At 35.4% G+C, this 26,918-nt stretch overlaps 1 protein-coding gene and 1 long non-coding RNA gene across 5 annotated transcripts; both read left to right on the top strand.

Moving 5' to 3' along the window:
* The first annotated feature begins 568 nt into the window (after nt 1–568).
* On the top strand, nt 569–3,676 carry LOC128241727 (uncharacterized). The gene is made up of 3 exons (XR_008262459.1): nt 569–627; nt 2,832–2,981; nt 3,544–3,676. It is a non-coding gene; the product is annotated as an uncharacterized LOC128241727 (long non-coding RNA).
* A 1,774-nt stretch (nt 3,677–5,450) lies between these two features.
* On the top strand, nt 5,451–26,489 carry LOC128241726 (uncharacterized). 4 transcript variants are annotated; one of them, XM_052958784.1, is made up of 7 exons: nt 5,702–5,977; nt 6,088–6,621; nt 7,538–7,665; nt 21,231–21,309; nt 24,317–24,475; nt 25,231–25,397; nt 25,835–26,489. In XM_052958784.1, the coding sequence occupies exons 2-7, from the start codon at nt 6,189–6,191 to the stop codon at nt 25,973–25,975; spliced, it is 1,107 nt and encodes a 368-aa protein (XP_052814744.1). In that variant the 5' UTR covers nt 5,702–5,977; nt 6,088–6,188; the 3' UTR covers nt 25,976–26,489. The 4 variants fall into 4 exon arrangements, with proteins under 4 accessions (XP_052814742.1, XP_052814744.1, XP_052814743.1 ...); XM_052958782.1 differs by lacking the exons at nt 5,702–5,977; nt 21,231–21,309; nt 24,317–24,475; nt 25,231–25,397; nt 25,835–26,489 and adding exons at nt 5,451–5,603; nt 8,982–9,140; nt 9,810–9,984; nt 10,275–13,626; XM_052958783.1 differs by lacking the exons at nt 21,231–21,309; nt 24,317–24,475; nt 25,231–25,397; nt 25,835–26,489 and adding exons at nt 8,982–9,140; nt 9,810–9,984; nt 10,275–13,626 and having other exon boundaries at nt 5,738–5,900.
* Nucleotides 26,490–26,918: the final 429 nt, after the last annotated feature.

The following is a 26,918-nucleotide window of genomic DNA, read 5'->3' as shown; positions in this document are numbered from 1 at the left end:
GAAAATCAACACAGTCAGTCAATTAATATCAGCTTATATCATAAACTTCGTGCATACCGAGTTTCAATTACCTATGCCCTTCAGGGCCACGTTCATAGTAGGCACATCAGATAGTTTCTACAAATGATTACACGGTGATTCGGTCGAAATAATGCACTCATTGAATGCTTAAATACACATGACATCTTTAAACTTCAACAAATCTGAATTGATGTATAGTAATGTACACTTAAACTCGTACATTTTGCATTTCTCTGAAAAAGCAGCTGAAAAAAATCACAAAATGAAGACAACATATTTATACGCAACCGCTCGAAAACGGCGAAAAACTAAATGTATTGTTACAGGTGTGAACCGGTATAAGAAGTAGTTACCATAATTGATTAATCGATTCCAAACAATTCTAAAATTTCCTTAAAAATGAAATGATATGTAAACATTATTTCACTGATAAATAAACAAACGAACGAAGTGAATGTTTTTTGGAAACCGTATATCGATAAAGTATATTATACAGATTACTCCGCCTATATTTAGCATGATCATTTCACTTTTCGATCGTCGCCATTTTTGTAAGCGCCCTGCGTAAGGGTGACTCACGGACTTCAGCTGGATTAAATGTGTATTGTAAGTATTCTATAATCAGATTGTTACGCATGAACGGCTCTACGTGTGCGTGGCATGACAGTTATTGAAATTGCTTCATTATTTGCACTGTATACATATTGTTCTTTGTGCAAATGTCTGTGTTTTACCTGCGTTGTTTATGTGCGTGACCTACATTAATTGAGAGGCCTAAATCATGAACCTGCGTGTTTATTCTATTATTTAATTTGTTTAGATTACGATGTGAATTTGTGTAGTTCATCTAGCTAATTTTGATGACGTATATTATGCTTTTCGTTAATTTATGCATTCGTGCCGTTCGTGGCTCACACAGCTTCGTGACCTTAGGTGACCTACTACGTAGTTACATACCATGAATGTACTGTAGCGATGCAAAGTTTATTGTAGTAATCTCCCCTTATGAATCTCATGAATATTAATTTTTCACGGAAGGCGACCAAATGCTGGTACCGGTTTTATACACCCTTTAAAACACATATATCAACATTTGCGGATGAAGTCGTCAATTTGTGTGAAAATCACCCGCATTTATAAATATACACGTACTGCGGTCCTTTAATGCGTACTTATTATGGTATTTACTCAACACGTGTCACAGAGCCGAAAAGGGTTTACCCAAATTAACACACTTCCAATTATACCAAACTGTCCCCCAAAAAACATGCCGCTACTTTGTGGGGTGTCATATACCGGGTGATAATTATGTTGTTTGAAACATCGCCTGATTTTGTGTATTTGGTGTGGTCTGGTTAATATTGTCCATAAGTAAGCTAATTTATCTGAAGATGAGAACTTCGCTGTTTAAAAACTTCTTCTTTCAATTTTCATATAAAACAATAGTATAATTTGAAAGCCCTAAACTATACAGTACTGTAGATCTAAGTTAGTTTAATAGAAGATGATTTTAGCGACATTTTCGACCTATTTCAAAGGCAATGTTTCAAATGTATTCCAAAATACTTTCAAATGCTGTTTATTGATCTAACATTTCCATAAGAATATAAATGCTATTATTTGAATCCAAATTCATAATCATTTTCATAATACAACAACTAATAAGTTAATTTTACCTGCGTTAAATCGTCTTTCGGTTGGCGAAGGGAGACAACTATTTCACTGACATAATTATTGTCTTTATTCAAATATTTTCATTAACTTTTTCATTTTTATGAGTGTGTTTTAGTTATATGAATATTATAAGATCATCATTAATTGGAATAATTGTTTATTTTGGAAGCTTTTATCTGTCTTTCAGTTGGCGAGTCGGCACGCGGAATTCGATCTCGAACACTGAAATTTCAACTGCCTATTACATCATTATATTTTAATATTTTTCTCTAAAATTTGGTTTGGTAATGTATTTGTATAATATTAATATTAAAACAATAAAATAATTGCATTAGAGGGCGTCTTTCGGTGACTTTCATGCGTATTTCGGTAATTTTATCCGTCTTTCGGCAAATAAGCGTTTTTCGGTAAGTCCAGTATCCGCTGAAAACGTGGTTTTTCTAATATAAAAACGAAAGTGAAAATTTGATTAAACGTTTTTTTCATGTTTTAAGGCAAGTACAAAGGATTATTTGGTTTGTTTTTAAGAATGGGAGGGGTCTCTCATAGTTTTTTTTATCACTTTTTATCCGAAAACAACTGGACTATGAACGTTCTTAGACCATTTATAGTCTTCGCCATAATGTAAACAAAAATCAAAAATGGCTGCCGCGAAGTGAAACTACAGTTTTCACTTAGTCAGATGTTTGATGATTAATGCATGAAGCAGTTGCTGACAGCCTCAGAATGCAAGTACACCTTGTGTAAATAGGTGTAAACATTAAGGATGAATACATTTTATGTCTATTATTTAAATATTTGTAAAAAAACATGTTTTTTTCACAAAGTTTGTGTTCGTCCCCTATTTTGTACCGTTTCGTTCTCAAATATGTTTACAGTATGAAATAAAGACGTGTTTATATAAAATAAAGCCCGAGAAAAATGCCAAATTTAGGTTACATCAGTAGTTTTCTAACTGAAATGTGATATTGGGTTCATCTTCAAGTGTTGTCTTCATCGCACCTGTCATGAGCAGCTTTTGGTTGTGGTGGAACACTTCAAAGTTGAACCCACCAATTTAAACTGGTATGCCAGAGATGTGTTAATTGAGTATGTTGTATAGGCTATAATTATATTATTATTATTATTTTAAACAGACCCGGGAGGAACTGTAAAGAACCAGCCAGCCCGCCGAGCTGCCCACCCGGCCAAGCTGTACTTTGTGTATGCCAACATGCCGACATGCTGTACTTTGTTAGTACTTCAAGATCATTTAATGGAAAATTGTATCCAAACTGAAGTATAAAGTGAGTAAGTTTGGGTCATATAAGACTATTGATACTGTTTGTTCAATTCCTAAATGAATTCCTTTCATGTTGTTTGTCGGCTTTGATAATAATATTATTTTCTAATGAAACTGCCGACTTGTATTAGACTTTGGTCTGTATTGTGCATATATTCGCACATTTTGTTTGCTCTTTTAAGCAAACATTACATTAATTTAAAATTCTATAAGCAATTAAACAAAACTTACTGCACATTTGATGCAGAATGATGTTTTATTTAGTGTGCATATGATTTTCAGTTTATGGACAAGAAAACATCTACTTCAACAATCACGGCAATACAATGAGATCCATATTTTAAAGAAATAATGCCACATTTCATTAATTCCTTAATTCATTCTTTCAATCATTCATATATAATTATTTATTTATGCAGTTTGTACATTGAAAAACTTGACATTTCTCAAGGCAAAAAAGTGCGCCACTTTCATAAAGATTAGAGCCTTTTCCCTTCTTGCATAAAAAAACAACCTTAATACATTATAAATGTCTTTAAACCCTAATGTATTGTTTATTTCAATAGCCAGCCTGGTTGCTGTAGCCACAGGGGAATTTTCAAGGACAAGAACCAGTGCTGGTAAAAAAGTGGTCTCATGTGGTTTTCCATACCGGCTCTCAGCAAGGATTTCAGAGAAAGGAATACTGTCTCCAAGTAAGAAGACATTCTAAGCATGTCTGTTTTTAATGCTTTCAAAATGCATCTGGGTACTCAATAAGATGAGATGAACCTTTGAATTGTTAAAAACTGATAGCAAAATGTCCAAAAGACTATATAGTTCATAAAATTTGTCCTGAAAACTTTCAATTCATGAGCTTTTCTGCATATTTATCACATTTATGATCACATAAATAGTTGTGTATGCCTTTTTCAAACTTTAACAGTATTGGCAGATAGTTTTATAAGTGTAAAACATTGCTTTTGTGTCTTGCTTGCAGATCATGATGTGCCAATAAGCTCCAGTTAGCTGCGGCCTTTTCCCCAGGCGGTAGTCCTGCAATCTGAATCCAGCAGATGCAGCTCTGAACCAATATTTCAGAAGAATGAAGATGTTTGTAAACTCTGCAGTACTTGTTTGTGTGTAAAAGATCAAAAGAGTGAGATTTATAGCAAATCAGGTGTAAATAAGCAATTTACATGAAAACACTAGCAGTTGTCATGAATCTTTCAGTTTTGGAGTAGTTCTCGATAAGAACCGGCTGCCGTCCAAAATGGACGGTTCAAATGGCAATAGGGCCGGTTCAAATTTGAAAAAAAACTAAATGTATTTTAGTAGAATAAGTAGAAGCTGGTCGTTTACTATTTGAGACGGTTCAACCAAAACGTATTGAGAACCCTGCCAACACAGACATTTACTGAATGTATTCCTCATTTACGTTGATTTTGATATGTAAATAAAACATTGTACTACTCGTTTGTACAAAACACTTTTCATTTGCTATGTTGTTTGTTTCCATGTTATGTATTGCATTGAGACTCATACAATTGTACTCAACCATCAAACTTCACCATGTAATATAGCTCTAGTTTCATTTAAAGCAAATAGTTGCCCTTTATTATTCGACATAGAAATTCTGGTTAAGGTTTTGCGTGTAAGCACACATAGGTAAATTTCTCAGCAACTACTCGATGTAATAGAATGGTATTCAACCACTCAATGTCATTGAATAACCAAGATATATAATTGTATTTTGCAAAAAATTGTCCTTTATTATTAGACTTAAACATTCTGGTTGAAATTTTCCATGTAACCACATTTATGTTGCTGTCTCACCACATGAATTGCATTGAAATCTAATCTAACAGTGATCCATGCATGTTTCGCCAACACTTTTCAATCCTTACACTGAACAGCGGCGGAATAGTCGAGCCCGCTGTCTCTGTGATAGCTCTTGTTCAAAATTAACGTGATGTTCATTTCCATTGTGAAACTTATCCCTTGGGAACAATTTTAACATCTTTTAGCACACATGCCTGGATGAGTTTTAAAAAAATGACCATAATATGCATACTTACTGCATGAAAATATACAATGACATACATTTCATATCAACTTGTGTATCTGTATTTCTCTTTCAACTACTTCGAAATAACAAACGTCCCAACCCTAAAATGTTCAAACATATTCTACATACATTATTTTTATCTTACACTGTATATATATGTTCTGTATGTATATATCACGCCTAATAAAATTGAAGCCTGTCAACTCGTACGTTGTTGTGAAACATATGAACCCCACCTTTCAACTTCCCTGTGTGTTCCTATCCATTCGTTTCTGAAATTCCTGTCATCATTTGAATAAATTGCATACTCTCTCGGGGCCACCGTTCCTCAGCGCTTTCAGCGCTTTGATTATATTCATGACATGATTTTACATTGATTTCGTATAAATAGCTATGCACCCTTAAGTGAGTCATCCGTTCTATAGTGCAGACGGCACATTTGATTCAATATCAGATATAGAGCATTCGGATTGAATTACGGGATTTCCCACGTTTTTCCAGTGTTTCCAGTTTCTTATACGCAGCTGTTATTGACAAGTATTGTTTGGTGAACCAACCTTGGGAGACATGCTAAACTATGTAAGTTGATATATTCTATTCTATTTATATCTTGTTTTGATTTAAAAAAACAAAACACACATTTGAAGGTTCAATCACATAATTATTAGAAATGGGTGAACTGTAAACATCATGTATGCATCATATGTTTTACATCCTTGAACAAAGACTGTATTAAGAAAAAAGAGATAGAGACAGGGGCTAACGCTAGACTTGTTATATAAAACAGCGTTATGCAAGATAATTGCGATCGGGATACGGAAGGAAACACTTAGGCAATTGAAACTATTTGTCTGCTTCTGACATTTGAAACATCAAGTGATTTTCCTTATTTTTCGTATCATGGAAATGTCGTTTTATGATTTACGGATAAATCTGTTAGTTGGTGGCATATGGTAATTTCGGTTTTGTTTTCAGTTTAATATATATTTGTAAGTTAGTTGTGTGACATGTCTGTATTTATTGGAATATGTTTGTACGGCGTATTATGCCTTAACTGTTGCAGAAAGCTATACTAAAACCGTCCGATGGGTAATACAATGACAGAGATGAGGACTGTTCTGGTCATTTGCATTAACACTTTTTGAAGCAAGAATTTTACATGTAATGGCTGAGAGACCCAGATCAGGAAAACCTTTAAACAAGAACTGGTGTCGATGTTGGCAAGGTGTGTGCATCACACAGGAAGTATTTGCAGACGTAACCACGGATGGTTTTGGAAAATTGCAAGGAGAAATCATTGAGGACATCAACACCACCAAAAGTTTCGCACAGCACACACTTTGCACTTCTTGCAAAACTCCTAATTTGCTACCATGTGGGACCAAAAATCTTTGCAAAGGACCAATGCGAAGTTGCGCCAGCCATGTAAGCCCCGATTTGGCATACACACCATGCAAAACGAACGGGTTTTGCGGAGAGTTCGTCATGAAGCTTAGAGACAATCATCGCTTTGTAAGTCCAGTATGGAAGAATACAGACGCTTCCAAATGGTGCACAGATGCCTGGGAGATTGCGAAATGTTTCATGTCTCCGGATGGTGAGCTACTGTATTTTTCTTTGAATATTTGTATTGTTTTAATTGTCAAGGCATCGCCAGACAAATTCACATTTGATCATTTAGAAGACTTTAAACAGCAAAAAATCCTTTTAACAGTCGACAACCGCCAACTTTTCATAAAGTAACGAAGATTACCCGAAAATTTCCTTCTATAAAATTAAAAGACTTATTTAATTTGATTAGTTGGTCCGCATTGTTCATGCAGTTTATGATTCAAATAATCCTATTGTTAACAATGCCATATTAATCGCTTCAGAGGGATCAAGTACTTCTTCAAAAAACCTTTTTTTTATTCTTGAAAGTAACCTTCCTTAATACAACTATTCATCATAACACTATAATAGTTATACAATTTTCATTTGAAAAAAGTAAAATAAATTTTGTATTAATTGGCTTAAAAACATTAATATAAATGATAACACGTATAAAATATTAAAACAACATATGATATAAAATCTTGCCTCGAATAAGGACGACGGAGTTGTTTCATCAAAACTTCGTACAGTGCCTGCTGTTTCTAATTGCTGCTATGGCCATCATAAAAAATGTTTATTAGCGGTTACCAGACCGACTCAGTAAAATAAATATAAAAAAAGGTGATGCCAATTTTATTAGATGCAGAAAGTTACGTACAACAAGGATTTGTCTAACCCCTTAACTACCCATTCCCAACATTTCGGGTAGGATTATCGCAAACAAACTAATTTAATTATGTGGCCTTGTCCCAAATACTTGATGAAACCGCCCTCCTAATCATTGAAATGTTTAGTGTGGTTCTTAAACTTGGCGTTAAACTAGGCTTCATATTTTCTGTTTAATATCAAGGTTAAGTTAGTTTGTTTTTGTTTGTAAACCCGCCACAAACCACACTATGTATTTTCATTTCATTATAAAGGTTATGCCGACAAAGCCAATGCAAGGGAAACCGATTTAAACGGGCTTATCAGCTCCATCATGAACTGCACGTACTTCCAGAAATACTTCAGTGATGATCTATCAAAGCCAGAAAATATTGCTGAAAGGGTATGTTTATACATGTCGAGCGGTGAAGCAAAAACATCCTATATGCGACTTAAAATATAGAGCTATTTTCCTTTCGTCCTTTTGATAAACTCAAGTTCTCCGAAGTAATGTAATCGGAGATTTCCGTTGTGATTACATTATGTATAAGGGGATGTTATTGATTTAAGTAGCTACACTCATAAATGTAAACAAAACAGAATCTCCACATTTACAATTACTCAGCAGTAGTATTGGTCACTAAATCTAAAAAAGAAGAGTCAACTTCCTAAAGCTGCACTCTCACAGATTGAACGGTTTTACAACTCTTTTATTTTTGTCTTGGAACTAGCAATTTTTTTATCTTTTATTTATAATGTTCTGCAAACCAGTAATGAAAGACTGTTGACAAAAGATCAGATCGCAGATTTTCATATTATCATTCCAAATTTAATGTTTTATGGCTTAAACCTTTACTAACGGTTTAAAAAAATGCATAAACATCAATTTTGGAGAGGAAATAGGAACATCTACGATCTGATTTTTTGTCATTAGTCTTTTTTCACTGGTTTTCAGATATTTACGCAAAAAACTGCTCGTTCCAAGACGACAAAAAATAAAACAGTTGTCAAAACGTTCAATCTGTGAGAGTGCAGCTTTAAGTCTCAGTAAATGACAAATCATTCAGATGTATGATTCGTGTAATCATGTCTTCCGTTTGCTTTACTAGAAAGTTTAGTTGATTTAGTTTCCGTTGTTTATGTTTTCTGAGATATCCATATACATCAACACGTGCATTGTCTTTACTTTAAATGCTTAGCTTTTAATATTGATCCATTTACAGTAATATTGTACGTGCATATTGTTTTATACGTCAACTCTCTAACGTCAACGCACTATCAAAACTGTCGCTTTTCTTGTGATCTACATGGTATTATACTTGTTTCCGGGTGTGAGGTTTTCAAACAGTTTTGTCCGAATAAAGTGTTGATATTTTAACTTCTAAAAATAAACAATTATAGATTTGGAAGAATGCATTTTAAAATAAACGATATCGATTGTAATTCTGATTTCAGTTCGAATACCTCTTGTGTTCTATTATTTATAAAAATGAACATCATTGAAACATGCTTATGTTAAGTAAAATTCATATTTTTCGTGTTGCGTGTGCGCTACTTAAAAATAATTTACTGCAAAATACATTTGAATAGCTCTCATGTTTCACTATAGAAAACAACGTACAAAACATTTGCATTGTTTTAAAGAAACTACAAATACTGAGTATCAAATTGCAGGTTGCATTACATAAAAGAAGCAATCTTATTTTTTCATATTATTAGGCCAAGGAACATGTGACTAAACTACGTCATAATCCTGACATGGAGGTTACAGATTACCAGACAATGTCTTTATTCGACGCATTCATTAATTTGCTGAATGATGAAAGATATTTAAGAAAAAACGAAAAAGCAGTCCGTGCCCGAGAAGATTTGGAAAAGGTAAAATATAAGTAATCTTTGTGTTTATCATATTGTAACCTTTCTCAACTAGGGACCAGTTCGCTGTACTTGTGACACATATTGATTGATAAACATCTTTACGCCCGGTTTTTATCCTATATGCCGGGCGCCTGTCAAAAAAGGCAACTGATACTCATTTCTTATAACCCATTACTATGTTAGCAACCGGCTGTGTCAGAAAACAAGCCCCCAATGGGTTTTGAACATTCGATCTTCCGCTCCGTAGGTGGACGCTATCATCAATAGCCAACGGAGGCGGTTAAAATATGCATATGTATTTTAAAGCCTCGGTATATTTGGAAGATTATGTTGATAAGAAAGTTAATCAAAGAATTTAACGCCGGATAGGAGAGTACTCTTATGACAAATACCTGTAGTATCCGCTTTTAATATAATAATGATATGTAATGAATAGCCTTAGATAACACAGGTCATGATAAACTGACGCCAAGAATGCTCTTTTATTAAACACCATACCATCTACTCTGCAAGAATAATAATTGTTGTTTTTTTGTGGATATTTAACAAATTGGCATTGAATAGTAATTGTTCATTTTAACACTGATTTTGATACCGAATGACAACTAAAAGATATAAAATTTATGCTAGAAACAGCTTATATACGTAAACATAATTTACCCGTTTTAGTTGAAGAGTGGTTCCATGGATATCACAGAGAACGAAGTATCAACGATAACATCTTACATCCGAAGCGTAGAGAACCACATGAAGGAACTCAGATGCAACATGGAAAAGTTTATGATAGATGGTGACAAGCAACGGATGTATGTGAAATCTCAAATGTCTGTCGCAACTGCACTGGGTAAAAATTAATTACGTTTTGACATATGACAAACTTATTCGTAGAGTAAGACTGTAGGCTTTCATCAAATGAATGGAAGGGTTTGAGTTTTGACAATCATGACAAAACAGAAATCTTTGAGAGTTGGGCTTTTTTTATATTTTTTTCAGATTCACCATTAACAGTAATACCTGAACCGAGTTATTTAACGATTGTTTTCATTACCGGTTTTAGAGTTGGTTAAAAGGCTTTATGTATATGTCCAGTAGTAAGAAAACTGTTTTTTTGATGCAAAGCGTGTCTAATTTCAGATTTTAAGGAGGATTTGGGGAAGCTCTACATGTCACAATACAGTACACTTCCAGTGTACCCGTCCTTACCAGAAATTGACGACAAACTACACGACATATACGTTAAGCCAAAGATCATCCAACTGGACAAAGGAAAGTACGACAGAGCATTATTTCGCGGTGAACATTTAAGACGTTCTGTGGAATTGCGCAAAAAGGATGTAACAGCGCTAAGGGACATTTTTTGTAAAGGAACAGAACAACTGCAGAATATATACATACAAGGTGAGCCCGGTGTGGGAAAGACTTCACTATGCAATGCCCTTGCAAACCTCTGGAGCAACAAAGAGTCACACTACACGAACCCAGAGGCAACCCAACCTCTATTCGATGATGTACAATCCATAAGGGAATTTGAATTTCTTTTTCTCGTTGCATTACGAGATTTCAGTGGTCGCGAATGTAACGTAGAGGAAATGATTTTGCGCCAAATTGTCAAATGTTTGCCAACAAAGCATGCATCCTACTCAAAAGAAATGTTAGAAGAGGTCCTGAGCACATCCAAATGTCTTGTACTTCTAGATGGCTTGGACGAATGGATTCATCCAACAGGGAATTCGGAGAATTGTCTTTGCAAGGGCACAAAAACTCTGCCTTCCACTGTCCATAGGGGAAATTGTACGTTTGTAACTACTACTCGTCCTTGGAAAATGGCAACCGTATTCATCAAAGAATCAGAAATCGACCGACGGCTCGAAATATTGGGTGTGCACAACCCGAATGACCTGACAGGAAAGGTCATCAAAAGCTTGAACAAGAGGAAAGGGGAATCAAAGACGTCGGATGACTTCTTTGTGGCAGTTGAAACGAGAGGATTAAACAACCTCCTTGAAATTCCTATCATACACATGCATTTGCTTTGCCTTTGGCACGACGGTAGAACCCTCGAACCGTCTGTTTGCAAAATATACAGCAGTATGGTTGACATGCTGTTTGGAAGGGCTAATGATAAAAAGCCACAACCGTATCAAAGTCACGATTTGTCAAAAGATATTCAAAACTTTCCTGCAAGTCTTGAAAACGAGGAAAATATTCAAGAAAACAAATCTCTTGCTGTTTCCCTAGCTCGCCTTGCGAACCATGTTCTACAAATTCGCGAGAGGGAGTTTGCTGTTGTTTTCACGACAAAGCAAGTTCATTCGAATTTGTCAAAGAGCGAGTTGGCGTTTGCATTGGACATTGGTATTTTGACACAGAGGGTGTCCTTGTTTTCGACCAAGAAAGTTGTAACGTACTCTTTTCTTCACAAAACGTTTCAGGAATACTTTGCTGCGTTGCATCTAGCGGTAGACAACAACATCCAAATAGATAGCATCTTTATGTTGCATGGACACAAAGACAAAGTCCATGACATATCACTTCTCTTCAAATTTGCTTGTGGACTTTGCACTGAAACTTCGCGAAGGATATCCGAATGTCTGATGCAGAAGAAAACCACAGAGCTTGAAAAGGAATTGCATCATGTCGGAACAGAGACAAAGTTAGACCTGAACCGCCATTTTGATGAAATCCGATCTCTTCAGTCGCTAATGCTCGAAGGGTTGCATGAATGCCAGAATAACGGAAACATACAAAATCAACTTGTACTGACTCACGTTACAAGTCATGAGCCAAAAAGTGGCAATTGTTTGTGGAAAGATCTTGTCGAAATGAATAGGAGGCACATCGTGTCTTTAAATATTTGCAGAAACTCATCACCAGGGACTGAAGACGTCAGCTTTTTGCAGGAGGTCATTTTGGGCTCTAGTGATACGTTGAAATATGTCACATTCCGAAATCTGCACAACTCATACGACATGAAGGAGTGTGGCCAGCTTCAATACCTACATATTGAAAACTCATTCCCCCACGATTCCCACTCTCGTATAGATATAAACCCAGGGGAACTCATTTCTTGCACGTTGGACCACGTCACTGCTGAAACTGAACAATCCATTTTACCGGCCCTTTCCACTGCCAGAAAACTGCATACATTACAGATCAACGGTTGTAGAGATAGTCGTTTGTTTTTCGAAGCACTTCCGGAAATAAGAAGTTTAAAACAACTGAAGATGTGTGATACTGAGGTCGAGAAGGACTTGGTTATTTCATTACCCGCACATATTGAATACCTATACTTCTTCAGAGTGACTGTTTCGGTCGAAACACTTACTAAACTCGCTGACATTTGTAAGCACGTGCCTCATTCCATCACCATCAAACTGAAAGACTGCAGTACCTTACTAGGAAAGAAATTTGCTAAATTTAAAGAAAGTATCCAGGCTTGCAATGATGAATTCAAGGTTATCATAGAAGGATTCAAGTACAACTATAAAGATGAAAATGAATACCCTGTTTTCAAATTCACAACGATCCGTCACTGAACTGAAAAATCATTATTAAAAGAAAGGCTGCTTAATTTTATCATCACATACAGGATGGGGGCGAAACGATTGTTTAAATGTTGAAAGTAAAATTATAGTATTTGGAATAGTTGTGTGTTTTTGACAACTCGACGTCTGTATTAAAGTTTCTACAGTAAAGGCCTTCATTCTGATAACAATATCTACCTCACTGTACTGAAATTGACAAATGAATGCACTAAGCTCATCACACGATGTTAGGTCTTGGGGCTACTACACATGTACATTTTGCACGCATGCCTACGTACCGTTTGTCGTTATTAGAATTATTATATATTTATGGATTTAAAGTATTATCTTTATGGTCATTTTCTGGTTCTGTTGAGATTGTATTTTATTACAGAATCAGCACTGTTGTGCGCATACAACTTTGTATATACCTTGAATTCAAAATGGTCATGTTTTTGAGATGCTGTGAACTATATTTTGCACGGAAAATACTCAGCTTGTCTTGGAAGTAACCACGACATTCATTACATTTAACACCGTGGGTGCAGCCATTATATTGTTTCACCGAAAACTATGCCGTCATATTTGTTGCCTACGTCTTATTTACTTTAAAACCTAGCTCTGATGGTCGCGGTACAATTGAACATTGTTTTATTATTATTATTACAATGTGTTGTCTTATATTAATATGATCTTATTTGATTGTTTCATCCACAAAGTATTTTTTGCGTTTAACTCATTAGCAAATGTGTGTTTGTGGGTTTTGGTGTGGGAGTGTGTGTGTGTATGCAGGCGTGCGTGCGGGCGTGTGTGTGAGGATGTGTGTGTGTGTGTGTGTGTGTGTGTGTGCGTGTGCGCGTGCTTCCGTGCGTGCGTGCGTGTGATGTTCAACGTGATCTTTATCAATGTTATATGCTTCATTTTGTTATTTTCGTAAAATACATAGATTTAGATTTAATGACCATGGCGATTTCGTTTTGTTATTGATAGCGTTACAATGGGCAAATGTAAAACAGTACAACATGTAAATTTGCAGGCGTGTACACATACCGTTTGTCTGATTTAGAATGGTATTATATTCATTACCTGTGCATTGATATAATTCACTCTATGGGAAGTTATTGGTAGTGGTAATTGAGATTGTATTTTACTGTAGATAGCTGCACTTTTGTGTGATGAGGTTTAGTGATCGTACACTCGTTATACTACAAAGAACAAATGAAAATTGATAAAACGAAGTAGGCGACTAATATATTTTTCGCTTTTGAAAAAAATGTTGTCAATGTTTTCCAACGACAAATGTTAAAACACGGAAATCCATCTGTTTCAGTAGTATTTTGTTATTCAAACAACTGTGCTTGAATTTAAATCCTTTAGATGCATGTGCAGTTATTATTCGATTGATATGTATATACTTTCCATATGTATAATGATATTCCTGCTCAATAAATGTGTTCATATGATAAACTACATACCATTGTATCTTTTTAATTTCCTTGATAACTTATTTGAACACATTGTAAAACTGAACGGCCGCTGCCAATGATACTTTTGGTAGCCAATGAAATAATACTAGTGTTACTGTATTTATTCTGGTTGATTGTAAAACCAGGGTTGAGCAGACGATATTCAATACAATGAAGACTAAAGGGAATAACACAACAACCTTAACATAACCATTATCCTTTTAAGTGTCAGAAGGGCGGGTCAACGAGAAATACACAACATCAGACACGTAATACATACATAGAATAATTTTATCGGGTAAACGTCTTGTAACCTTAAACGGCAAAATAACCAATTAGACTATCATAGTCCGTTTTCTGGCATAGATTTTACTATTGACCTTACATTTTTGTTTAATCCGAATTCCGACCTAGAGCTTTTATAACGAGTAAAACAAAACACACCTCCATCTTAAAATTGTTTGTTTAACAGCGTGGATTAAGGCCGGGAAACACTTTGTAAGGTGACTGTTTTGCTTGTAGTATTACAAAATGACAGACTACGCCACAGCGACGTTGTACTGGTTCTTGTTCTGACGTACCCATTTTGAGCATTGCAGCTTGAGTATATACCCTGTCTTAATAAAAAAATTGGGATAAATTTGTTCATGTAAAAATGATACGGTTTTTGGTATTTTAATCGTCAAGGTAAGTCTATGTTATTTCTATAACTGTGTAGTTTCAAAACACTAACAATTTGTATACTTTTAATATAGATCAGTGTTCAAAAGGAAACGTCACCAGTATACAGGTACCCCATACTGGATTACGAATGCCTAATGGAGCATATTTCGAACGTTTGGGCATTTACGAGTAGTATTTAAGAACTTCATAGTTTACTCTCTGTTAAAACTAATTTAATGTCAGATTTGGTAATTTACGACAGGAGCTGCAACTACGATTGAATTCATGAACGCCATTTCAAAGTTATCTTCCGTGTTTATATATATCAGGTACGCCGGACCGTGGTCGACTGTCTTTATTAGATAGCAGTTATGCAGGATTACCCTTTTTGATAAAATCAATCAAAGACTGAATAAAACATTGACGGTTGTTTGGATCAGAAGCTCGAATTGACAATACCAGGTCGAACCTTTGCACGTGCTAATTCGTGAAACGCTTCCAAAATCCATTTTATCATTACGTCCTGTGAACATATGCGAACCTTTATTATATATATATATATATATAGTTTCGGGGCTAAAATTTAGGATAGGTCAGGAAACCTGAACGGAACATTGATTTTACGATTACAACTATTGTTTCAACTTTCATGTATGTCATCGGATTTCATAGATATATTTCTTTTGTACTCACTTTCATTTTTAAATTAACATTTCATCTCTAATCTAGTGGAACAAAAAGGGACTATATGGTTGTTAGATGTATAAACGAATTAAATTTTTCGGGATAATGCCGGAATTAAATAATTGGTTTGGATGAGTTTATATAAGAAATGAATTGCAGGATGAATGTCATTATTGAACGCAGTTGGGCTGGTTAAAGTGTGTGGAGCCCGAAAGACTCAACTCGTACTTTAATCAGCCCAACTAACCGTTCATATCCCCGATAATGACATCAATAACGCAATCGTTACTTTTATTTACACAAATAGTTCATTATATCATTCAAGAAATGTTAACTTTATTTCATTTAAGAAAACCTTACAGTTATTCTTTCTCACCCATTCTGTAAATAGAACAACCCGACCATAACCGGAAACAGTTCATCAAATTACGTCACAATAACACGGGAAAAGGTAATTCACTTCAATTCACTTTTAAACGTAAAATTGAAACACAAATGACAGCAACGTATTTAACTTATCAGAAATTTACACTTTATAATATGTTATGTTGGTAATTACGTTTTTCGGGTACTGCTGACACAATACAAACAATAACAAGATAAACAATTTTCAATTTCGATGTATATTGTTATGTGATGATTCGCGATCCAAACTTATCCGAACATATTTTGTTCATTGGAAAATATGTTCAATTGCTGAAAGGCAGTTCATTTAAGGAGTTGAGATGTAAATAAATGTTTTAAACCAGCTCAACCATCTGTATGTCTTATAGGGAAGATTAATTTTCTGCCATGGACTGAGTTGACGTATTCAAAGACAAATAGTAGTACATACCAATACAACTGGAATACATATGTAGGCAAACGCAATACCTCCGTGGGCCAACAGGATACGTGTTTAATGTCAATGACGTTGATAAATGATAGGATGATAAGATACAATTCTGTTTTTGACATTCATTCGGTCTTCTCATTCAAATCTTGAAAGTTCATCGATTGACGATTGTAAGATCCCAGACAGTTTAGGAAACGTTGAAATATCAGAATGACTTAGCTAGTGTAAGGAAATATCTAGAAAAGTTTTTTTTCATAATAGGGAACTATATACATGTACTATCATAAATCTCGAAAATGGGCAAACATTAACAAAAAATTCTAATTACAACTGTTTTAAAAATAAGGTTTTAATTTATATTGCCCTTATTTGGCGAGGGATTTTTTTCTTTGCTAGTGTCTGTAAGATTCCTTTTTATTGTGACTCCAATACGTGGCGTTATTATAATAAAGATCACCCATATATACAAGCGGAATTAAGAGCATGCTGGCCACGTGTATAATATACCTTGCACTTAAAAAGTACAAACAATAATGAATGCAACAGTACGGAATGCCGTTAGGGCCATCGCCTATGAATGAGTTGATCCAAAACGCGATACTCGACAGTACGATGATGAAAACGCGAAATCACGAAACTACGATGGTGGAAACGCGACAGTACGATGTGAAAACACGACAGTACGGTGATGAAAACGCGAAATCACGATAATACGATGGTGAAAACGCGAAAGTACGCTGGTGAAAACACGATAGTTTATCGTATTATCATCATCGTACTGTCGTATAATCGCGTTTTCGTTATCGTACTGTCGTGTTTTCATCATCGTACTGTCGCGTTTTCATCATCGTACTATCGAGTATCGCGTTTCAGATCAACACATTCATAGGCGATGGCCCTTACGGCATTCCGTACAACAGGGACAAAGCCGAGCAGATAGAATATTACCGATTACCCTGTTAAATAAAGATTAATTTTACAAAAGAGTAGGAATAGAAACCACAAGCGAATTTATCCAAATGTAATGCTGATAAAAAGGGTCTTTATTACTTTCTGATAGCAAATAATCGCAATTAGCTTATATTTTTGTATTAATTGAACAAACAAATAAATCAGCACATGCAGTTAATGTTATATTTACATGCAGTGATTTGAACATATGGTATTGGAATAAAAGTTCTGTACCATTGCAATGATTGCGGGAAACCGACAACAAGGATCATTTCATGATATACCGATGAGGCAACACTTCAGCCTCTGCTTGTTTCGTTACTATGTGGCGGAATGCGTAACGTGAATATATTAAATGTGAAACATGCCACAAGTCTGCAAAAGTTTCTTATTGGTGTTTCACATTGTAGTTAACCGAACAGGTGCATTTGGTTCGAGATGGCGTTGTGGAAGATGGCGTTGCTATCATATGAAAGTAGTCCTAAGTGGGTAAGGACGACAGGAGCGCATGGTGATGGCCAAAAAGGACTAACGGTGTCTAAGATGGCTCCAGTGTGTCTTGCTTTTACAGGAAATGAAAGTAGAAAAGGAAGAGTGCAGACAGGAACGGTAGCAGAGAGATATCCTTTGAAAGGAGGCATACATACGAACTTGCGCACCTTCAGTGAGCCAAATATAACGTCAAGTCCTAGTTATGCCACTGCAGACTGTGCATATCATGTTAGGGTGTGAGCTTAAACATTCATTTTTGCAGCACTTCAACTTGTCTCAAACACGCTGTGAGGAGTTTATATTTACTTTGTATCGCTGTGTTTACAATCACGCAGTTTAGCAGTCAAACATTTTCATTAATTCTACGCCTTTCGAATACTGTTTAAATAGTTTGCCATTTCCAAACAACCATGTTTCAAACGAGAATTTTGTGGATGAATTATAGCATTTTGTTATCATACTGCACCAAGATAAAAAAACGAATATTTTTGAACGGCTTGACGTACTCCCACTCAACTCAGTGACTGAATGAATTTGTTCAAGGGCAAAGGGCGGAATGAACGCACTGTGAACACGATTTTAATTTGGTTGCGCAACATATGAAAAAAATATTAATCCGCAAAAGCTTGTCTGTATTTATGTTAACCGGTTGTTACCAGGCGACAATGGCATCATTTGTAATAAGGAGTCCACCACATCGTTTACTTTAATGAGCCAATTGCATTATTTTTAATCAAACTCCCATCGCATTTTAAGTAAATCGTTTGTTTTAAGCGAGAAACAAAGGGATCATCGCTGGATATAAACCGTTGACATGCTCTCTCCTCCGTTCATCGCCATGCAGATATGAGTTCCCTACGTTCATCGCTAGCTATCAACCGTTTATCTGTCCCCCCTCCACCCCCTTCGTCGCTAGATATAAACTGCTTCTCTGCTGTTCCCTTCGTCCCTTACGCTCTGTCTGTTTTCGTTCACATGTCATTCATAATAGTCAATTGATACTAATTTAGTTACTAGTAAGAGTCCGCTAAGTCAACGTTACATTTCATTTGTTTTCTAACCATGTCCAAAACTTTTTGAATTGGATATATTATTGTCTTTTATTCCAAACGAAGCGATTTATCCTTGATTATAAACGGTGGGCATACGAAGGGCCAAAAACATACAGAACGGTCGTTCACGTAGCTAACGTTTGCAATTTGATTCCCACTATGGAGTGTATGCGTTACGATATCAGGGACACAAGACAAAATAGTTTTCTAACGTGAGCCATCGTTAGCCTTAATAGAACGGAGGGAACTCTCAATCTAGTAAGATTTAACTTTGATTCACAAAACGTAACGACGTAGTTTTCCTAACCTGTATTGATTAATTATTTGATAATGATGTAAACTGCGTTTATCTGTGTGTTTCTCTGAGTGTTTTCCTGTTCGTATTTTGCGTTTAAGGGACTCGTTCACGTTTTATAGTGTAAGACATTGAAGACATTTCATGCTCATGCGAAATGCTTTATAAACTATATAACAATTATAAAACAGCATAAACAGTTAGGATAAGATCTCCTTTGTCGCTAACAATTTTAAAAATATGACAGGAAATGCTTTATTTGGCCAAAACACGTTAACAACATAGGCTTTGATACACAAGATTATGTTAAACTGAGAAGCTGCCAGTTTTTTTATTGCCATTTCTTCATAAAAATAAGTTCAACAACTTTAACTGAACTTATAATAAAACAAAATGTTGCCGACATAAAATCTGTGAACGAGTCCCTTAAACTCCGAAACGTGCTCCTCCAGTGATCCATTTTGCTGCTCTTTCAGAGTCCTTAGCTCTGCTCGGTCGTAGAGTATACGCTGCGTAAGAGTGCAGAATGCTCATAAACCTCCTTAGATTTCGATTGGAATTTTTACGAGACGCTCGAGAAATTTTAAATTATAAGCCTTACTATTTGTTTTTCTAAATTGAATTCTTATACCTGACCAAGTATTGGACGTTTCAGCTATCTGATTGGACTGTTATTGCTTCTATTTATACGGATGCTGGCCTTGAACGCAGTTATTGTTTTTTTAACATTTACATTACAAGGATACATTGTTTTCAAGTAGTGCAAGTTTAAAACTGTGCTTGTAACCCATGCCTGGATATTATGAAAATTAATCACTATACCTTTTTCATTAAAAAAGTACCATGGTACAGTAAGTGTTGACAATTTGGATGGACCCTGTACATTGGACAACGTTTACTCACGCTGTATTACGTTTCTCACAAAACGTATAAAACGTATACAGAAGCCTTTGGTGTGTAGTGGCTTTATATGGTTATGTTGAGCAACCACTTGAGTGCTCTTCTACTACTGTGATCTTTATCCTTAGGTGAATGCTTGTGGCCAGGTCCAATAATGCGTCACGCTTAAAAAAGAAATAAAATTATATAAAGAAATATACATCAATTTGGCCGTTTGAACTAGTTATTGTAGGTGCACTTGAAGACTTGGTTGAAATTTCGGGCAATTCAGAGGGTCAACGGTAGGTGAACATTGATATGTACGGTTTGATATTAAAAACCAAAAAGGTTCGTTGTTACAATAAATAAAGAAACACATTAAAAAGCTTAACTTCCATCCCTAAGAAATACAAATATAGCGATTTCGGAATAAGAGTTAATTAAATTTCACTTCGGTGGGGTCTCCATTATGATAAACAGCAACACGTCAATATGAACAATTGGATGTAAACTTCACAAAAACGCGTACATACAGGTGTGTGTCATTGAAGTTGCATTCATTTATTATCACTTATCTGAACCTTTTGACTTATCTGTTTCCAAAAAGGACACATGTAACATGGGCAGGGATTATAGTATGCTAACAAGTCAGTCTATTTATGTCATCCACTGATCTTGGGCTTAAATAAAACAGGTATACATCATTTGTTATCATTTTATTTTAATAATTTGTGGGCTTGCTTCTTAGGCGATTAGGCTTTATTAAGCGCAGTTTTGACGGGGTCATTCTTATATTAGATTTTATTCATAAACTTTTCGTCAAATAGTTTACTGATTGCATAAAAAATGCACATGTGACGTCAACGCTTAAGTATTTGACATTTAGACTCAATGATTTAAACGATGTTTTCTTGCTTTATTTTAGATACCGTAGATTGTCTGCGCGCGCATTCCTAATTGTAGTTACCACTCGTATTTAAGGCATTGATTGTTTTACGGACATTGGCATTTTAGAAACTTTGCAATTTTATCGCAAAGTAAGTTATTTAGTAAAGGAATAAAGACTAAACTTTTTACATTTTTGGTACACATTTAACTTGTTCGCTTCATTTCGTTATAATAGTGATATAAAATAAAATGTAAAAACAAGACATTATCATGATAGTTGAATAACTAAATTTTTATAAAATCGCAATATCGACATCTTAGTAGAAATACAAATAAACAACATACGCTTTTTTCATTTTAGAAAACCCTTGGACATACAAGAAAAGCAAACATGTCGACACTTACTGCAATTTCGTTTGTCGTATTTATATCAACACAAGGTATGTATTATTCATATTATCAGAATATTATTATGTTGCCATTATTATGCATAGAATCTATTATCACCAGAATAATGCACTAGGTAATACTGCTCGGTTTTTGTTCTTGTATTGTCTGCAGTCTGTTCGTAATGCATTATTAAAATAATCTAGGGTTCAAACAAGAGTGTAATAAACTGACTCACAGTGTTGAACAGCATAACCGTAACAAATGTGACATATCGTAAGCTCTTATCATTGCGGGATATGAAAACTTAAGTTTCTAAAATAAGACGATGAAAAAGTATTACGCTTTCAATGGAAAGCATAAACTATGCCGCTTTTTCATTTAAAAAGCGTAAATGAGAGGTTAGTGGTGTTTGCTGCTCGCCGATTTGCAAAGATCTCCCGGTGTAAACAACTGCTTATCACGTGCGCTATTTAACTCGTTCATTATGAAAAATAATGCATATCACAATCAAGTCAAAATCGCAACATAGCGTATAAAACTATCGATCTCGGTGAAAGTTCAATAGTTCCAAAAGTGAAAATAGTTCGTAGCGTTCACGTAGAAGGTAAGCGTAGAGTAGAAAACTATCGCCCTCGGTGATGGTTCAATAGGTCCATGGCGCGAACAGGTCGTAGCGTTTAAACAGTACGTAAGGTTTTGTCCACCGCGCGAACGGATCGTAGCGTTCAAGTAGTACGTTATCATGGTGTAGAAAACTAGTGCCACGGTGAAAGTTTAAAGATGCACTTTTACTCCCGAAAAAGATTTACCACTATAAATACAAATGTATTAATATACCAAAAAGGATGAATAATTATCGAAAAGAATGGTTCTTATAAAAAGTACCGAGTTTAATTTAAAATAAAGGTGCATAAATCCCGATATTTCTACTTTATGAGACGATAGTAGATCACAGTAAACCTTTTAGCACTCGCCAATTATTTAGTGTTTTCAGTAATAAATAGTTTTCATAAATGCATTATTTAGTAAGTAGTTAAATGTTTATCAGTCAACATTTGTGTTTGTTATGCATGTGTATGTATTGATTTTGAATAAGAGTGCCCATTTTATATGTTCTTGGCGCGAACAGTTCGTAGCGTTCAAACAGTTCGTAAGCGTAGCATAGAAATCTATCACATGTGGTGAAAGTTCCGTAAGTTCCAACGGCGGGAACGCTTGCGAAATCATGTGCATAACGAGACATAAATCGTAAATATTCCAATACGATCAAATTTGCTTTCTTTTAACATGAGCCGGTGCACCGTTTGTAACCTCTGATTCATCCGGTCAGACATAGGTAAAAGACGATTAAAAAACGCGATAATTTTATTTTCTTTATTGTTATAAAATCGCGAACTCTTTTCAGTTGGAAAAAAGTTCAGTAATGAGAATAGAAATATGTTAAATAAAAAAATAAGGATTTATTCTTATTGAGTGATTTTTTCGAGGGTTTATGTAGTATGAACATTCGGTCGCGATTTTTTTTAAATTTCGAAGAAGCGCTAGCAAAATGGATTTGCAAAAGCGGTCGTACTGTATGAAAGTAAATAAATAAGAATCACTCCTTAAATGTACGCAATGCCTTCCTATATCACTTTATCAAATGAGCGTCATGTGTTATCTAGATAGAACGATCGGGAATCCGTGATTCATTTAAGCACTTTTCACGTGAAATGGTATTTACTTTGCAAATAAACGATGAAGATACTAGCCAATTACTTTAAGCATTATTTACGTTTTTGTAATTGAAGGAATTTGGACGATTGTTTCAACTTCTTCGCCTTTTGGAAAAACCATTACATACAAACAGTTCATAAAAAAATCAAATGATGCTTGAATTAAGATACGTTTATTAATATTGAGTATGCTGTAACCACATTTAAACGGTAAGCGAAAACCAAATGAGGTTAACGAGTTCTGAATCTCTTGCTTTTTCCAATATCTAACGCTATTTAAAGAATAAAATAAAAGTTTTAAGCCTTTTCAAAGCTACTTAACTGAAACATCAGATACGGATGTACTACACGACGTTTTTTAAGAGGTTGTGCGTTATATACAACAATCTGCGACGTTAGAAAATCCTTAATATGATAAATATGTCGTCTTAAAAGTAAAAACGAACGAGGGAACTTCAAACAAATTATGTTTAAATGATACCTCTAACTTCAATGTGCCTTTTAACTCACATAATGAATCTCAAATATAATGACGTGATCACTTGAAGTCATTACTTTCGTAATGGACGAACAAAACGCCTTTGTCAGTAAAGCATACTTTTGCTGTAATGGAGCTGGTAGAAGACAATATTTGGTTTAGGATACTGCTGAAATAGTTGGGAATTAGTTTATATTCTGGGCAAGAAAATAAGATGTAAACATATATTTCCCTTTCACTTGACACTTTCCCTACCACAACACATAAGGCGGTGGTGTCATTTGTATCAAATTAATGGAGCTTGAGCCCTGTTTCTATGTTTTAGACCTGGACGATTGTTTACCTTTCTTATTTCATAGTCTCAACATAGTGCTTTCGGGCGGTATATACTACTATAAATGTCATTTGAAGTACCGTGCCAGTGTCTAAATCCTAAATACATAGGGCAGTCTACTGAGGCTTCTAGATAATGACAGGAAGGATTAAAAAATACATGTTCATTGTGGAGTTAGAACACAGCGTGTCCGAGTATCGTTTGTGGATAGTTTGTTATCTACCATGTAACAGAACCTCTTGAATTGCTCTCGTATCAAATACATTACATTAGGTTATCTTATGTTTATGATATTTCGTTGACAAATGGAAATAAATATGTATGATGTGAAAACAACAGAAAAAACTATGCCAACGGAAATCAGACCTCCAACCATGCACTTATATCAGTTAATGTCTAATTAAATTGTTTGTTATTTACCACCCGGGAACCGAGATAAAGTGTGGTTCATATCGGATCATAGCTATAATCAAATTAGTTCTATTTAAAACTGAAACTTCTATATTATGAACATGATGTTTTATTTTTAGTTCTCGGAGCAGCCATAGACCGGTCAGTGTCATTTTCGACCGGTTTGACGAGCACACAATACATGATGGATGACGATACAGTTGTGTATGACCAGGTCTTTATCAACGACTTCAACGGATACAATCCTAATACTGGCATCTTCACATGTCCTATCCCAGGTGAATGGTACTAGTTATCAGTATAATTACCGCCATATACCGGTCGGGTATGGCCTGATATTTGTCGACGAACTCAAACGATACATTCACAATACAGCCATCTTAATATATCCAATTCCAGGTAAGTGTCACTAGTTAGTTGTAAGTCCAGGATATTGCCATAGACTTGTCATCCGATGTGACGAGCGGGCGGTACATGCTGGTAAGCGATAAAAGTGTGTATAAACCGGATCTTTCCGAACGAACTTGCCCTATTTCTAGTCAAAGTCCCAAGTTTTCAGTTTCAAGTGCCGATGTTAGGCCGTTAATAATATTTGAAAGAAACAACCAGCACAGGGGATCAGATGGATAGAGCATATAGTTGTGTATAACAGGGTCTTTGTCTGGCATCTCGTCATGTCCCGCTGGAGGTAATTATCACAAGATCCTCGTTCTTCATGCTGCTATAGACCGAGTCGTTGTAACCGAACACGATTCTATAGTCTCTTAACTCGCATCTCCGCATGCCCCGCGCAAGGTTATTGTCAATGAATCAGGGTCGATGGTGAGTTAAACCCGACCAGAACCTGTACAGTATTAGATCAAAAGTGATACTAAGATTTCAGCTAGACAGTCATTGAGTCTTTATTAACAGTTTATTTCAGTTGGCGGGCTTCTGGACGACAAAATGAATTTGCAAATAAAAATTGCAATATACTATTTTCGTTTAGGTGCATCTCTAAACGTGGTCATAATATTGTGTCTATTTTATCCAGGTGTGTACATCTTCCACTTCCACGGCTACTCCACAAACAAAGACACCGTTATGTGGCTGGACCTCAAGCACAATGACCAACAAGTGGTCAGCGTCAGCGGATACAACTCTCACACTGTCGGAAGCAATACTGTCATGTTGAAACTGCGCAAGCAGGACAGAATCCAGGTCGGCAATTATAACAATTGATACACGCAATAAGATTGTATACTCTTTTGCGGTATAACATCTATGGTTGTCATGCTCTATTAAATCGGCGACACGTCAATACTGAAGTCTGAAAAGGGCGTAGGGATGTATTATTAACGCAAATCATGGTGTTATTGAGCGTGCGAAACGCGCTAAATGGCACGAAAGCCGTAGTGCGCAGTAAGTGTTTGCGTTCTTTTAAACAATCAGTTCTGTTTAATAAACAATAGTTTTTCTAGTTGCACAAAATTGTAACAACACATATACCTATGTCAAGATAATGTAATTGCCTCTAGAGTAGTCTTCAAATGCAGCCGCATTCGTAGCCACAGTTGTTTTACATATGTGAAAAGATCGTGCTCATTCTGCGTCATAGCCTGTATTATTTGTAAAAAGCCTTTTCACAATTTTTACAGGTCAAATCCAGGGAAAAAATCCAGTTTGCTCTATTTGGCCTGCCAACCCAAGTGTATTCGACATTCACGGGCTATCTTGTGCACGAGGACCCGAACAGCCATCAAATGGACAGCGGGTCAGCGGGGGGTATTGTCGGTTAAATGACCGGGAACTAGTGTTATGTTGTTTAATTATTCAAGGGACATTCGTGTAGCTACCAGTCATCTTTTGTAAAACAAGTGACTTATAATTCAGTGTTAAATTCTTAACTATTTAGACATCAAATAATTTGTAGTTCCCGTTAAAAAAAGGATTATATTTGTTCTTCCAGCAATTGATAAATCGCTTAATGTTGAGCTCCTATGATAAAATCTCATGCAAATACATCCTTTACAATTATTTCCTTCAACCTAATGAACGGAAATATGTACTTTAAAGTACAGTTCTTAATACCCTGAAAAGTCTTAAATTGTGTTCGTTGATGCATTTCAAATACCTTCAGTTTCTGTTTGATAGTCATATTTATAGTTTTGGTGTTGTTTTTTTTAAAATTGGTAAAATTTGTATAAAGAAGACGTTTTTCGTTTCATGGTGGTAGTGCATATCCAGAAAAGATATATTTATAATATGTATTCAATCTTTTATTATAAAGGGTAATATTATTAAAAAAGGTTATTCAAATTGTTTTGTTCTGTGATTCGGAATAATATTCAAAACACTGGTTGAGGATCAAGCCCCAACCTTGCAATGCCCTCGGTGCTTTGATTTTACAGCAAAGGGGGAGAATTTCAAAGGTTACCGACTTGTTTCGAAAACTTAGATTGTATTCACTGACTAAAAATAAAATAATGGTTCTACAGGCACTAGCCCCAAAGTAAAAGGTTTGTTTGAAACAACATTTATCAAGGTCCAACATAGACCAAACAAGAGCCTCAACGCTGGAAGACAGCAACCTATATTTACATTCGATTATCCTTCGTATAGGTAAACTTCACGTTCATATTATTTAAAACGCAAGGTGTTATTACGTCATTCTTCATTTATATATCGCGCTCCGGTTGGAAAAGTGCGACGTCATGAAAACAATGATGCACGACCTTAAAC

This window comes from Mya arenaria, chromosome 7 (genome assembly GCF_026914265.1).
Source record: "Mya arenaria isolate MELC-2E11 chromosome 7, ASM2691426v1".
Taxonomy (NCBI): domain Eukaryota; kingdom Metazoa; phylum Mollusca; class Bivalvia; order Myida; family Myidae; genus Mya; species Mya arenaria.
Note: the sequence above shows the minus strand (reverse complement) of the source record. Positions and strands in the feature narration are given on the sequence as shown.

Bases quoted from the DNA above. Each gene is read 5' to 3' on its own strand.
- LOC128241726 (XM_052958782.1), top strand. From the start codon at position 6,189: ATGGCTGAGAGACCCAGATCAGGAAAACCTTTAAACAAGAACTGGTGT. The intron at 7,666-8,981 runs GTATGTTTATAC...TCATATTATTAG, and splicing joins CAGAAAATATTGCTGAAAGG to GCCAAGGAACATGTGACTAA. The intron at 9,141-9,809 runs GTAAAATATAAG...TACCCGTTTTAG, and splicing joins CCCGAGAAGATTTGGAAAAG to TTGAAGAGTGGTTCCATGGA.